At 39.3% G+C, this 13,680-nt stretch overlaps 1 protein-coding gene across 3 annotated transcripts in view; it reads left to right on the top strand.

The window, feature by feature from the left end:
• CD109 (CD109 molecule) overlaps positions 1–13,680 on the top strand; it is a 134,761-nt gene that overhangs the window by 82,887 nt on the left and 38,194 nt on the right. For all 3 annotated transcript variants that reach the window (XM_082474140.1, XM_082474142.1, XM_082474141.1), the window contains 5 exons: positions 2,508–2,660; positions 7,560–7,634; positions 8,180–8,237; positions 11,733–11,862; positions 12,771–12,888. In XM_082474140.1, the coding sequence (XP_082330266.1) occupies positions 2,508–2,660; positions 7,560–7,634; positions 8,180–8,237; positions 11,733–11,862; positions 12,771–12,888 (534 nt within the window). The remainder of the gene's footprint in view (positions 1–2,507; positions 2,661–7,559; positions 7,635–8,179; positions 8,238–11,732; positions 11,863–12,770; positions 12,889–13,680) is intronic.

Raw genomic sequence — 13,680 nt, 5'->3', positions numbered from 1 at the left:
CTGTATTCTGTCTGTATTCCGTCAATATTGCTCTGACGTGGAATTCCAATGGCAATATACGTGTGGTGTTGCTATTTGTGTGGGAGTGAAGTGAGGGGTGTAGGAGGGAGTGAGGCATCTGCAGTGATGTGTGGAAGGAGAGCTGGGCTTTGGTTTATCCATTTCATCAGTCTGGAAACTAACCCAGAATCTTTGTTGATGTTCAGTAATGACTGTGGAATAAATGAATGAGATGTGGAAGGGGTAAGAGATGTAGTTTTAGAAATCATCCACACAGAAGTGCAGGTTGGAGCCATGGGGTCACTGACGTGCAGAATAAAGAATGAGAAGTGCAAAGTTTGCATACGATACTCCTCCTTACCCCTTGTTTAAGGTATAAGTGGAGAAGAGTCAACTAGATACAATGGCTCAAGAGGCATGTGAAAGAAAGGTGGCACTGGACAAGTTAAACAGGCAAGGAAGACTTTGTTCAAGACATTTGCAATAGGGGAGAGAGACTGAACTCAACTCCACTGAAACAAAAGGCAGGAGGGTTTTTTTTGTTTGTTTTTTTTTTTTTTAATTTATTTTTGGCTGTGTTGGGTCTTCGTTTCTGTGCGAGGGCTTTCTCCAGTTGCGGTGAGTGGGGGCCACTCTTCATCGCGGTGCACGGGCCTCTCACTGTCGCAGCCTCTCTTGTTGCGGAGCACAGGCTCCAGACACGCAGGCTCAGTAGTTGTGGCTCATGGGCCCAGTTGCTCTGCGGCATGTGGGATCTTCCCAGACCAGGGCTCGAACCCGTGTCCCCTGCATTGGCAGGAAGATTCTCAACCACTGCGCCACCAGGGAAGCCCAGGCAGGGGGGTTTTTAAGCACTGGTGTGAGTTAATGGAAAAGTACTGGAAGACCCTGGGAGAGGGGTTGGTCAGTGTGATTAGGCCATCTGTGTTTGGTAACTGGAGTTTATATAAGTTAGGCTTCTATTCATCCACAGAGACTGGGAGAACAGTCAGGGCTCTTTCTTGATGATTACACTTCAAAAGGATGGCTCCCAGGTCTTTGAGAGAGACATTCCTGCTGGTGAAACTGGCAGGAAGCCGGGAGAAGATTTACATCTCAAAGAGACAGAGAAAACATTAACAATTGCAATTTTTTTAAGAAAAGGGAAATTGGGTGCTTAATGTCAGGAAGAAGCCTGTTTCTAAAGTTCAGGCAAGCTGAGGGGGACATTAAGGCCATCTTGATCAGGTGGTACAGTCACTGGGGCACGGGATTGTTGAAACAGAGCTGGGCAAGATGAACATTCCTAGGAGGAAGAGGCCTTAGAACAAAGCCATTGGGTTCAGCCGGGATGAGAGGATTGATGCTCTTTAAGAAGTCCATCATCGGATGAATGGATAAAGAAGATGTGGCACATATATACAATGGAGTATTACTCAGCCATAAAAAGAAATGAAATTGAGTTATTTGTAGTGAGGTGGATGGACCTAGAGTCTGTCATACAGAGTGAAGTAAGTCAGAAAGAGAAAAACAAATACAGTATGCTAACACATATATATGGAATCTAAGGGAAAAAAAAAAAAGGTCATGAAGAACCTAGTGGCAAGACGGGAATAAAGACACAGCCCTACTAGAGAACGGACTTGAGGATATGGGGAGGGGGAAGGGTAAGCTGGGACAAAGTGAGAGAGGGGCATGGACATATATACACTACCAAACGTAAAATAGATAGCTAGTGGGAAGCAACCGCATAGCACAGGGAGATCAGCTCTGTGCTTTGTGACCACCTAGAGGGGTGGGATAGGGAGGGTGGGAGGGAGGGAGATGCAAGAGGGAGGAGATATGGGAACATATGTATATGTATAACTGATTCACCTTGTTATACAGCAGAAACTAACACACCATTGTAAAGTAATTATACTCCAATAAAGATGTTAAAAAAAAGATAAAGAAGTGCAGGTAGGACTGTGCTTTGCTGAGTGTAATGACAGAGGAAGTTCAGGCAGCCGCGGAGGCACAGAGCGTGGGGCCTGACTGTGTTGGTCTGATGGCCTCGTCCTGGGGAAAGACATCCCTGCCCAGCGCAGCCGGTTCTGGGAGGCCCCGGGGCTCTGACTTGCGTGCACTGACTTCTGAGTCCAGGTGGCCAGTGTGAAGGCACCAGCAGTTTCTTTCCTCTTTCCTGTCCCCCCTCTTGGATACTGGCCCTCTTCACATACGCCACACAGTGTCTTCTCTTCAGCACCGGCTGGCGGCTGTGGGGTGGGAGGTGGAGAAAGGGTAGAGAAGTGAAGGAAGACTCTGATTTATGCCACAGTGAGAGGTTCCATGACTGGCGAACACTGTGGGGCTGAGGTTTCTTTTTACTCCTTTCCCTGGAGAAGGCTTGTGTATGGTTTTAGAATGGTCCCCGAGCCAAGACAAATGTAGAATCTTTGCTAGATTTTGTCATTCATCTGCTATTGGTAAGACGTAAGAAATGCTTTGAAAAAGTGTAATGTATCAATCCTGTTTTCTCCCTTTCTTAGATACAGCTATTTTGGAGTAAAGCCAACGCTGAACCCTCTGAGAGAGTCTCTCTTAAGATCTCTGTGACGCAGCCAGACTCAATAGTTGGGATTGTAGCTGTCGACAAAAGTGTGAATCTGATGAATGTCTCAAACGATATTACAATGGAAAATGTGAGTTTAGCTATTTTTTCGTTACAAAAATACACATTAAAAGAGAAAAAAAGAAACTTTATTGTGCTACTTCAGGTATCTAAAGGAAATTTCATTAGTTCCTTTTCAAGCATAAGTCAGTAATCAGTAAAGCTTCTGAATGAAAACGATCTGCATTCCAGTTGTTAATGTTGGAAAGAGGCTATCGTGGTCAAGTGTCTTTGCTGTCTTACATGAGAAATGCCACTTAGAGTCTTCCCTCATTTTCATACTGTATTTTAACTGAAGACTCTTGAGAAAGTACTAGGAAATGGACTTGCACAATTCTGAATGACATTGGAGAGAGCTTTAGGTAATTATGAAGTACTTTCTATTTTGGTTGTACATAATGGTTATAAATAATTACAGTCCCCATTGAAACAGGAATTTGCAGTATATTGAGGGAGTGAAAAATCATGTTAACCTGCAGAAAACTTACAAACCAAGAAATATATGAACATCTAGTGTTATATAAACTAATCACCTATTCGTTAGTCATTTCATTTTTATTTGTAAGCTCTTTTGTTTTGAATTTTACTTTATTTTTATACAGCAGGTCCTTATTAGTTATCTGTTTTATACATATTAGTGTATATATGTCAATCCTAATCTCCCAATTCATCCCTCCCTCCCAACCCCCTGCTTTCCCCACTTGGTGTCCACATGTTTGTTCTCTACATCTGTGTCTCTATTTCTGCCTTGCAAACCGGTTCATCTGTACCATTTTTCTAGATTCCACGTATATGCGTTAATATATGACATTTGTTTTTCTCCTTCTAACTTACTTAACTCTGTATGACAGTCTCTACGTCCATCCATGTCTCTACAAATGATCCAATTTCGTTCCTTTTTGTGGCTAATATTCCATTGTATACATGTACCACATCTTCTTTATCCATTCGTCTGTCGATGGGCATTTAGGTTGCTTTTATGACCTGGCTATTGTAAATAGTGCTGCAATGAACATTGGGGTGCATGTGTCTTTTTTTTTAACATCTTTATTGGAGTATAATTTCTTTACAATGTTGTGTTAGTTTCTGCTGTATTACAAAGAGAATCAGCTATATGTATACATATGTCCCCATATCTCCTCCCTCTTGCGTCTCCCTCCCAGCATGTGTCTTTTTGAATTACTGTATATCTTGTAGATAGCATATTATTATATTTTGCTTTTGTTTTTTTAATCTAATCTGATAATGTCTTTTAATAAGCTTATTTAACCCATTTACAAATTAGTCCTTGCTCTAATTAAGACTTATTTCTGCTTTTTTATTTCATATTTTAAAATTTAGACTACTTCCTTTTTGTTTCTTTTTGTTCTTCTTCCTGTGGTTTTGGAAGTTATACATTCTATTTTTATTTCCATGATAGATGCCCTTAACTCATGAATTGTGCTTATATTTATTTCTTAAGATTATCAATATTTGTATCTTCATCTGAGAAGGCAAGCATTTTAGTGTGCTCTCATATTCTTATGCATTCTTTTTGTATCTCCCTGTCTGCACCTCCTTCCCCAACCCTGGCCAGATCATGTTGCTGTTGTACAGAATTTTCGTTCTTTGTCATGAGGAATTGCCCTTTCAATATATACTCTCCCTTCATTTTTTGATTCTGGAAATTTACATCCATTATTTCTTCCTATAGTTCTTTTCTCTCCATTTCTTCTCCTTTTCAGAGATTGGCAGAGATTGGCACTTCTACTTTTTTTCTCCATATCTCTTAGCTTTTTGTTTTATGTTTTTTGTCTCTTTTGTCTTTTATTTATTTCTTTGGGAGAGTTCCTCAATTGACTCTTTCTGCTCACTGATTATTCATCAGCTGTATCTATCCTACTTTGATGGATATCCTACTTTTATATCAGCTGTTATACTTTTAATGTCTATTATTTTCATTTGGTTCTTATATTTTTTCTTGTTTTATATTGCTAATATTTTACCTTACCTATATTTACTATGTTTATTTTAAATTCTTGAGCTGACTTTTCAGTATTCTGCTTCACATGTTGTATGTTGTCCAGTTGGATGTCTTTTATGGAAATTATACTCGTTGGATGGCTAGTTGATTTGGCTGCTACTCTGATAATGTCTGTTGGGGAAGGCTGAACACCAGGCTCCAATCTGTGTATGTCTTGTGAGTTTAAAGAGAGGCGAGAGGTTGAGCTTCAGGGACTCGAGAACTACTCTTGATCCTCCCTGTGTGCTGTTCCCTTCCACTCAGCGGTTCACTTTTAAGCTCTTAGGTAAAGCAGCCCAGGAAGAGGCGGTCTCCTGAGGTGATGACCCCAGCCCTGAGGGTTTGGAGGAGTAGAGGAGGGAGAGTGAGTGCTTGAAGGCCAGGGGTCTGTTCACGTTTCCTCACCCTCTCACACCAGAAGGGCAGAGGTGCTCACCTGGTATTATTCTGGCCACACTGCCTGCCTGCTGGCTGCTGGTTTTGGCAATGAAATTGCAAGGAATGATTGTCCTGAGGCTACCTTCTGAAGAGAAGCACGAGCAGAATTTAAAAACCTCCCTCCAACCGTCATCTGACTGCTCTTTGTAGCAGCTTTCTGCCATCTGCTTCCTTCAGCACTCCAAATCGAGATACCCTTCCGTCTTCTGAGGGCTTTCTTGTTCTACTCATCCAAGTTTCTTGCTTGCTTTTATTGTTTCTCCAGAGTTGGCTCTGGAGGAGGGAGTCAAGAGCCTATGATAATAGACTGTTTTGGTTTCTTTCATTCTTGTTTAATTTATAGGTGATGCCCAGAGACTCTTGAATGCCTTGGAATAATTTAAGTGTCCTAGATCTTCCAGGACTAATTTTCAGATACCAGACTTCCCTTGCTGCAGCTTTGACAGTGCCTTTCACTGAGCCAGTGAGAAAAGGAGGACTTCTTTATGCAAGAGATGCTTCTTCCTAGATAATTCCATTGATCCACACCTGAGTGTCAGCAGAAGGACATCTTGCACATATTGGTGTTCTGTGGCAGAGTTGGAGTTATGGAACGAAAACCTTTTCTCTCCATCCTATCTGGCTCTGGCTCCGTTGTCTATAGTTGAGCTAACTATATTGGCTAGCTTGTTGAGATATTATGAAATTTTCTGTTTTCTCATTCCGTTGTTTTCTTCTTGGTACCTGTTCTAGCACCATGTTTACTTAACATGGATGTAGCAGTGGTGTTGTTAGTATAGCAGAAGCAGTGGTTTGGGTGTTTAATTTTAAACTTGGTGTGTTTTTAAACTTACACTTAGAAACTTTAGTAATTTTTTCCCTGTCTTTGTCTTAGTTTGTCAGTCTTAATGCTAATGTAAATAAGGGAAATGTATCAAAATAGTTGCCAAAAAGCGTGTAATATCTTAACTTTTTTTTACCATAAAAATATATATAACATAAAATTTGCCTCTTTAACCATTTTCAGAAGTACAGTTCAGTGGCATTAATTACATTCATAATATTGTACAACCATCATAACTGTCTATTTCCAAAACTTTCATCACTCTAAACAGAGACTCTGTGACCATGAAGCAATAACTTTCCATTACCCCCTTCTGTTAGCAACCCTGGTAACCTCTAATCTACTTCTGATTTTCTGAATTTGCTTATTCTAGATATTTCATATAAGTGGAATCATACAATATTTGTCCTTTTGTGTTTGCCTTATTTCACTGAGCACAATGTTTTCAAGGTGCATCCATGCTGTAGCATGTATCAGAACTTTATTTCTTCTCATGGCTGAATAATATTCCATTGTATATATATGCCACATTTTGTTTGTTTATTCTTCTATTGATGATGCGTAGGTTATTTCTACCTTTTGGCTATTGTAACTAATGCTGCAATGAACACTGGTGTACAGATATCTCTTTGAGTCCCTGTTTTCAGTTCTTTTGGGTATATATGTAGGATTGGAATTGCTGGGTCATATTCTAATTCTGTGTTTATATGTACCAATTTTACTCACTCTTTTAGCCTATTTTACTCACTCTTGCTAGCAATGAGTACTGTTCTTAAAAAATAGCATTGCTAATGGGATACATGCAAATATCTCGTTATTGAAGAGCTATCTCATTGATGTAATTTGCATCACTTTGATTATCGATAAGGTTGAATATTTTTCTGCTTATTCATAATTTGTGTTTCCTCTTTTGTGAATTGTCTCTGTGTTATTTTTAAAAATTTAGTTAACTGACTTTTTAAAAAAAAAATTAATTAATTAATTTATTTTTGGCTGCGTTGGGTCTTCGTTGCTGTGTGCGGGGTTTCTCTAGTTGCAGCAAGCGGGGGCTACTCTTTGTTGTGCGTGGGCTTCTCATTGCAGTGGCTTCTCTTGTGGCAGAGCACGGGCTCTAGGTGTGTGGGCTTCTGTAGTTGTGGCACGCAGTCTCAGTAGTTGTGGCACGTGGGCTCTAGAGTGCAGGCTCAGTAGCTGTGGCACACGGGCTTAGGTGCTCCATGGCATGCGGGATCTTCCTGGACCAAGGCTCGAACCTGTGTCCCCTGCATTGGCAGGCGGATTCTTAACCACTGTGCCACTAGGGAAGTCCCTAACTGACATTTTTTTAGAACTTATATTAGCCATCAAATTGAACCCATTTATCTCTGTCAAAAGTATGAGTCATTTTTAATGCTGATCTCTACGTGTTGGTCTTGTCAACAAGCCCACACTTCTTAGGCATTCTGGATTGCTGAACAGAATAAAAATAAGTTTAAAAAATAAATGTAATTTTGGCTGATTGAATTATGAACATGGCATTTACATATTCATTGTTCCTCCATTTGTGTCATTTTCAAATTTGATAAGCATATGGGCTGTCTCTTATCTAAGGTATATATCAGAACTGTTGAGAGGGCAGAACAGGTTGGTATGAATGCATTCATTCCGTATATTTTATCTTTCCTTAGGTGGTCCATGAACTGGAACTTTATAACACAGGATATTATTTAGGCATGTTCATGAATTCTTTTGCAGTCTTTCAGGTATGTTTAGTTTGCTATATAATTTGAAAACATATTAATATATTTTACTGCTGCAAAGTTAATTTCAGAATCAATTATCTAAATTTTGAAATGTTAGCCTCTTATTAAATTTATTTAATTTAACCTTTTATTAAATGTGTTATATAAGTGTAATTTGAAATGGAAAGATAGTCATCCTTCTAGTTTTAAAAGCAAATGAATAAATTCACCATTAGAGAAATAATGGAATTTGTCATTATAATTTCTTTCTTTTATATCACTTCCCTTGACCTTGAAATGTCTCTTTCTTCATGTGAGAGAGTGTGTGTGTGTGTGTGTGTGTGTGTGTGTGTGTGTATCTGTGTCTGGGTATGAGAGAGAGAATATATACTCATGTATGTACCTAAACTCTCAAAAATGAGCAAGAGTTAAAAAAAAAAAAGGGAACTACTTTCACATGCTACACAAAAACAAATGAGCAAGAGTGAGTTAGGAGTATGGGAGTCTGACAATTTAGAGGACATTTAAAGTTTTATTTAAAAGAAAATTAAAATTATTCTTTCTAGGAGTGTGGCCTCTGGGTGTTGACAGATGCAAACCTTGTGAAGGATTTCATTGATGTTTGTAAGTGAAATCTGGCAAAGTGCTTTTAAAGTAATTAAGTCTTTCATCTCAAGTGTTTATAGTTACTTATGTAAGTATGAATACTTTCTGGTTGAACATGAATATTGTAATTTTCATTTTCTGTTCTCTTATCCTACAGTGTTTGCAGTTTAATGTACTTGAAAGTACATCTGGACCATGACATGGAGTGTTTTTCACCTCCTGTCTAGATCTTTGTAATGAATGCTTTCCATTTGCTCTCTGTAATTTTTTGACATGGTTATATTTTTGGACATATTGGAAGATCTTATGCCTCCAATTTGTGTTGTAAACTGTGGTGTTATTTTGGAATCAGTTAAAAGGGGCAATGTATTTTTGAAACATTTTTGTTCTCTAGCTTTTCATTGTTCACCTAGAAAATAGCCCAGATGTCATAAAGTGTGCTGTCAAGACACACACACACACACACATACACATACACACGCACGCACACACTTGTCTCCTCAATCTGAGTTCTTCGCGGGCAGAGTCATATCTGTACATCCTAGTTCCCTGGATTGCTAAATAGAGTTGACCACCCAACTAATTAAAAGAAGTGTGCTTTTAGGAAGAAGTCATAAAACATTTTGACTGAAGGAAATGTATAAATGAGACTGATTAATTCTAGAAGTTGTTCTCTTTTCTTTCAGGTAAAATCATACAAAATCATCTTGAAAGGCCACAGAACTATCATAGTTTCTATCCATGAATTCCCTGTTTCTGTCACGTGTTCCCAGTTAGTCCACACTAAGCCCCAGGCTCTCCAGCTTTGGGTTGTTTCTTGACACCACAGGACACCTGACCCTCTGTCCTGAAGTTATAAGAATAATTTTATAGTCTTAAAGATTTTATGAAATCATTATGATCTCTATGTATTAAAGACACGTGGCACATTTAGCTTTCTTCATATAATCTATCCTAGGCAGCCTTCCAGACCAATCTATGCTTTTCCATTCTCTCTCTGTCAGTCTCAGCTTTTACCCATCTTTGTTGATGTTTGCTTATCGAATCCTGGTGCACACTGTAATACTCATTCTATTGTTTGTAATACTTATTGTAATCTTTACCTTTTCTGAGACCCTTCTACCTTTTCACTGTAACAGAAGAAACCTGATACTCTTACTAGCATATTATGTTGCTAGAAACCTTCAAGTGATTGACATTAATTTCTCTTCCTCTTTTCTGGTTCAGGGTCAGTAGGTGCATAGGGTTCAGTGTTTTCTCAGCTACTTCAAGACCATTGTTCAACAACCCTCAGTTAAGAGCCCCTTATCATTTGAAGCTCAAAAAATTTCAATTACAGATCCTTTAATCAACATTCAGTCACCTACTTTCCCTTTCCCTCTGTATACATTGATGACTCTCACAGAAGATTCAGTCTTACTCCTTTGTGAGGGATTTGAATGTCCATGTGGGTGGCCCATCTAATGGGCACTGTCCCATGATCACCACTGTGGCAACAGTATTCATAAGGTCACGCCATCACCCGACCACTGCCCTACCCCTAACATTTCAAATGCCTGTCCTCCTACCTTGCATGTGCCCTCACTCCCCTAATTCTGTTAAATGTCTTCTTTGGTCTTAGCTTCTCCTGGTTATTCTGGGTCACTGGCTCCTTCTGACTCTATTTGCCCCTCGTACCTGAACAACATGGTCAGTCAGTTTGGTAGAATTCTTCCCTAGTCCCTCGTCCTTGCATGACATCTTTCCCATTAAACTCAACTCTGGAACACCCTGACTGTTTATCTTACCCCTGTTTCTGCACCCTGATGCCCCCAAAATAATCTTAAATTTGACATGTCACAAACCATCACTTTTCCCTAATATGATTTGACTGATATATGAGCTCTTGAGTTGATATGATTCCATATCTCTGTTAATGAAATTATCATCTACCCACATGTCCGCATCAGAAACCTGGAACTCATCCTTAGTTCTTTCCTCTCTCTCTGTCAGATGTGGAACAGCATAGTGGTTAAGAAAGGAACTTGCCATTAAATACTTCTGACTTTGAATTCTAGCTTTATGACCCTGAGAAAATTCATTAAGCTCCCTAAACCTCAGGTTTCTCCCTGAATTATAGGAATAATAATATTACCTATATTACAGGGTTGTTAGGAGGTTACATCCAAAAGGATGTAAAGTGCGTAGCACATGTTTGGCACTCACAAGTCTGCAATTACCTATTGTCTTATCCCTCAGATCCAGTTTGTTCATTCATTATTCAGTAGATGATATTAATTGCATGCCTGGCATGTAGGAGGCAATGGAGATTCCAGCTTGGTCTAGTGGGGCAAGCCAGCACACAGAGGAGTAGGCTGAGGGGTGTGATGGGAGGTACAGCCTGCCGTCGGTGCACACAGAGGTCATCCAGCTGAGAGGCAGAGCAGGGTTTTCTCAAGGCTGTCCTTCCTCTCCCCTCGCTCATCAGCATGCCTCCTTGGGTGCCTCAGGAGCCCCCTGTTTCTCCTGCCTCACTCCCCCAGCTCTAAACCACTGTTCACACTGAGACCAGAGTTACCATTATAAAACATGGGTTAGATCGTGCTTCTAATTTGTTTTAAAACCTTCAGTAGGTCATCATTACTTAAAAGATCAAGTCCAAATCCTTCAGCGTGGGATAACTGATATTTTAAAATCTGGACCCAAGCATTTGTTCTGTTCTCATTTCATGCCACTCTTCCCTAATACGCATTGTCATATTCCAGACATGCCTTTGTACTTAGCTTATTTTTTTTCTCTTGTGTGAGATACTCTTTATCTGGAGGCGTAAGGAAATGGAATGCAGAAGACAGCGCAGAATGGGTTTTCTCCTCTAGCCATACCCTGTCCACCGTGCAGAGGCTGTAAAATCACCTGTTCTCTGCATGGTGGGCATTTGGCCTATGTGCGCTGTCACTCTTAGCATGTATTTGTCTGCCTCCTCTATAGACAATGGGTGGAGCTCATCACATTCATCTTGGTATCTTTGGTACCTTCTACACTATAATTTTTTTTGAAATAATTTTAGGCTTACAGAAAAGTTGAAAGAATAGAGACAGGTGTGTCTATATGTCAGCATGCCTCTTTTATAAGAAAAAAGCTAATAAACTGGATGATTTTAGCGTCTTGTGGATGCTGTAGCCAAAGGCAATCAGCACTAGGAATCTAAGAAGAGGAGAAGAGCAGAATTGGAGATAACTTTAAAAATGTGATTTAAGTTATTTTTTAGCAGCTGAACTCTAAGTAGTTTTTCAGGTATTGGTTGTAGGGCCATCAAACTTTTTTTTTTTTTTTTCTGGCTCTGCCATAGTGGCCATGTGGCTAGGGTAAGTCATGTGACTTCTGTGGGTCTCAGGTGCCTCTGTAAAACGAGAGGATTGGACAAGACAAACTCTAAAGGCCCGTCAGCTGAGAGGTGCTGTGATTCTGTGGACTAGATTTATGAACATTCTCTACAGTGGCATTTTCCTAACAGTTGTCTATGTTTATTTTTAGATGACCGTATAGCGTTTTTGGAGGAAAATGAAGGATACTTGGTAGATTTTCATGACTTTTCTTTGGGTAGCAGTCCACGTGTCAGAAAGCATTTTCCAGAGACTTGGATTTGGCTAGACACCAGCATGGGGTAAACTTTTATAAAGTTCTTTGCCCATATATATTTTGTTTGGCCTTAGTTTGAAGTAAGTTTTGCCCTGTTTCTGATGCTTCAGTACAAACAGAGTGATAAAGAACTAAATGGACCAAGAGTTTTTTTAGAATGATATTTATTGTATTTAAATATAGTACTTAATAAAGCTGCATGTGAATTGTGGCAGTGAGAGTACCATCATGGAGAAGACTGGCCATTTTTCTAATGAAGGGTGATTTTAACTTCCCTGAAGTCTTGTGGTTCTCACTGGGGAAAGATTGCTGAGAATTCCTTTGTTGCCTTGGGATGGGAAGCACTCATGATTATTCCCTCTGCCTTGTGGCTCCTCATAAAACATCCCTGTGAGCCACAGGAAGAAGGGGTGTGGACGTTGAAAGGAATTCAGCTTAGCTGACAAACTCTGTGCTACCTGGAGTGATGACTGAGCAGGTAAATCATGAAATCTACACATATTGTGAGTCAACTATTTACAGAAACTTGAAATAAGACACAAGTCAAACCTCAAAAAACAAATAACAGCGTAGACTAGGATACAGAGGGAAACTTTTATGCATATTGAGAGAAACAAATTGGAGTTAAATTTGAAAAAGTATATTTATTATCTATACAAAATTTATGAAAAATGATGTTTATTCTGAAGATATAAACATTATAGAAAGATTTTATTGGAATATAGATCAGTCTGCAGTGTTATGACCTTATTATGACCTATTCCTTGAGAACTTGGGATCTACTGTTTTATGCTTAAATCTTTAAAACAATTTAGATATGTAAATGATTTGGAAAATTAAAATTCTTCCGAAACATGGTTTTAGTTTATGTTGGCCAATTTTGAAATGTGTCAGTTCTCGGTTTGGTGACTTTTATGTTTATCTTGACTTCAGTTCCAGGACTTCCCAAGAATTTGAAGTTACTGTACCTGATTCTATCACTTCTTGGGTTGCAACTGCTTTTGTGATCTCTGAGGATTTAGGTCTTGGACTCACCACTACTCCAGTGGAGGTAGTATATTAAAGGACTGCTCATAAATGGTACAGTGCCACGAAGCAAAGGAAGTGTCAGCTCCTCAATGGATTTTAAAAAAGTGATTGCTGATGATGTTGATCACAGTTTAGAGATTCCTTGGCGTTTCCTTTTTGTTTTTTCATCTGTTTTACACTTTAGAATGTGAGCTGTATTAAACTGCTAAATATGCTGGCTCTGTATTAAGATTTGGATAGAAAGTTTATTATTGACTGAGCCCAACCTCTTCCAAAGGCCAGAAGAGAGAGAATATTTCCGTGCATCCCTCTTTAAGGACAAGCAGAACTTCTCAGAATGTCCCCTAGCAAACATTCCTTCACATCTCTTTGGTCAAATTACATCTCATGTCGCTTCCTAAACCTGTCACTGACAAGAGGAATGTAATGGCCGTGACTGGTCTTAGACCAGTAGCTTTCACCTCTGTCATACCTGAAGCCAGCTTTTTATAACAGCTATTCTTTTTGTCCCTCCACCATCTATGCAAAATGAAATGCGTAGAAAATATAATATACCTGCACACTCAATTTTAAAAAAAATCAATAAGATGCCCTAAGTGAAATAGTGAGGAGAAATAAAAGGAAAGTAATGTATAATAAAATAATATACTTTTCAGTATGTAAGTGACCAGGCCTAGTTACACTAGAAGGCATAGTACCATATTTGAATATTTACACCGTGCATAGAATCACCCTAGGTGTAACAGGTGCACATGCAGTTTGATATACGTGTATTGTTTTAGCAACTCAAAAACCTTGAGTGGTGCTGCCTGAG

The sequence above is a fragment of the Balaenoptera physalus genome (genome assembly GCF_965194825.1).
Source record: "Balaenoptera physalus genome assembly, chromosome: 9".
In the NCBI taxonomy this organism is placed as follows: domain Eukaryota; kingdom Metazoa; phylum Chordata; class Mammalia; order Artiodactyla; family Balaenopteridae; genus Balaenoptera; species Balaenoptera physalus.
Note: the sequence above shows the minus strand (reverse complement) of the source record. Positions and strands in the feature narration are given on the sequence as shown.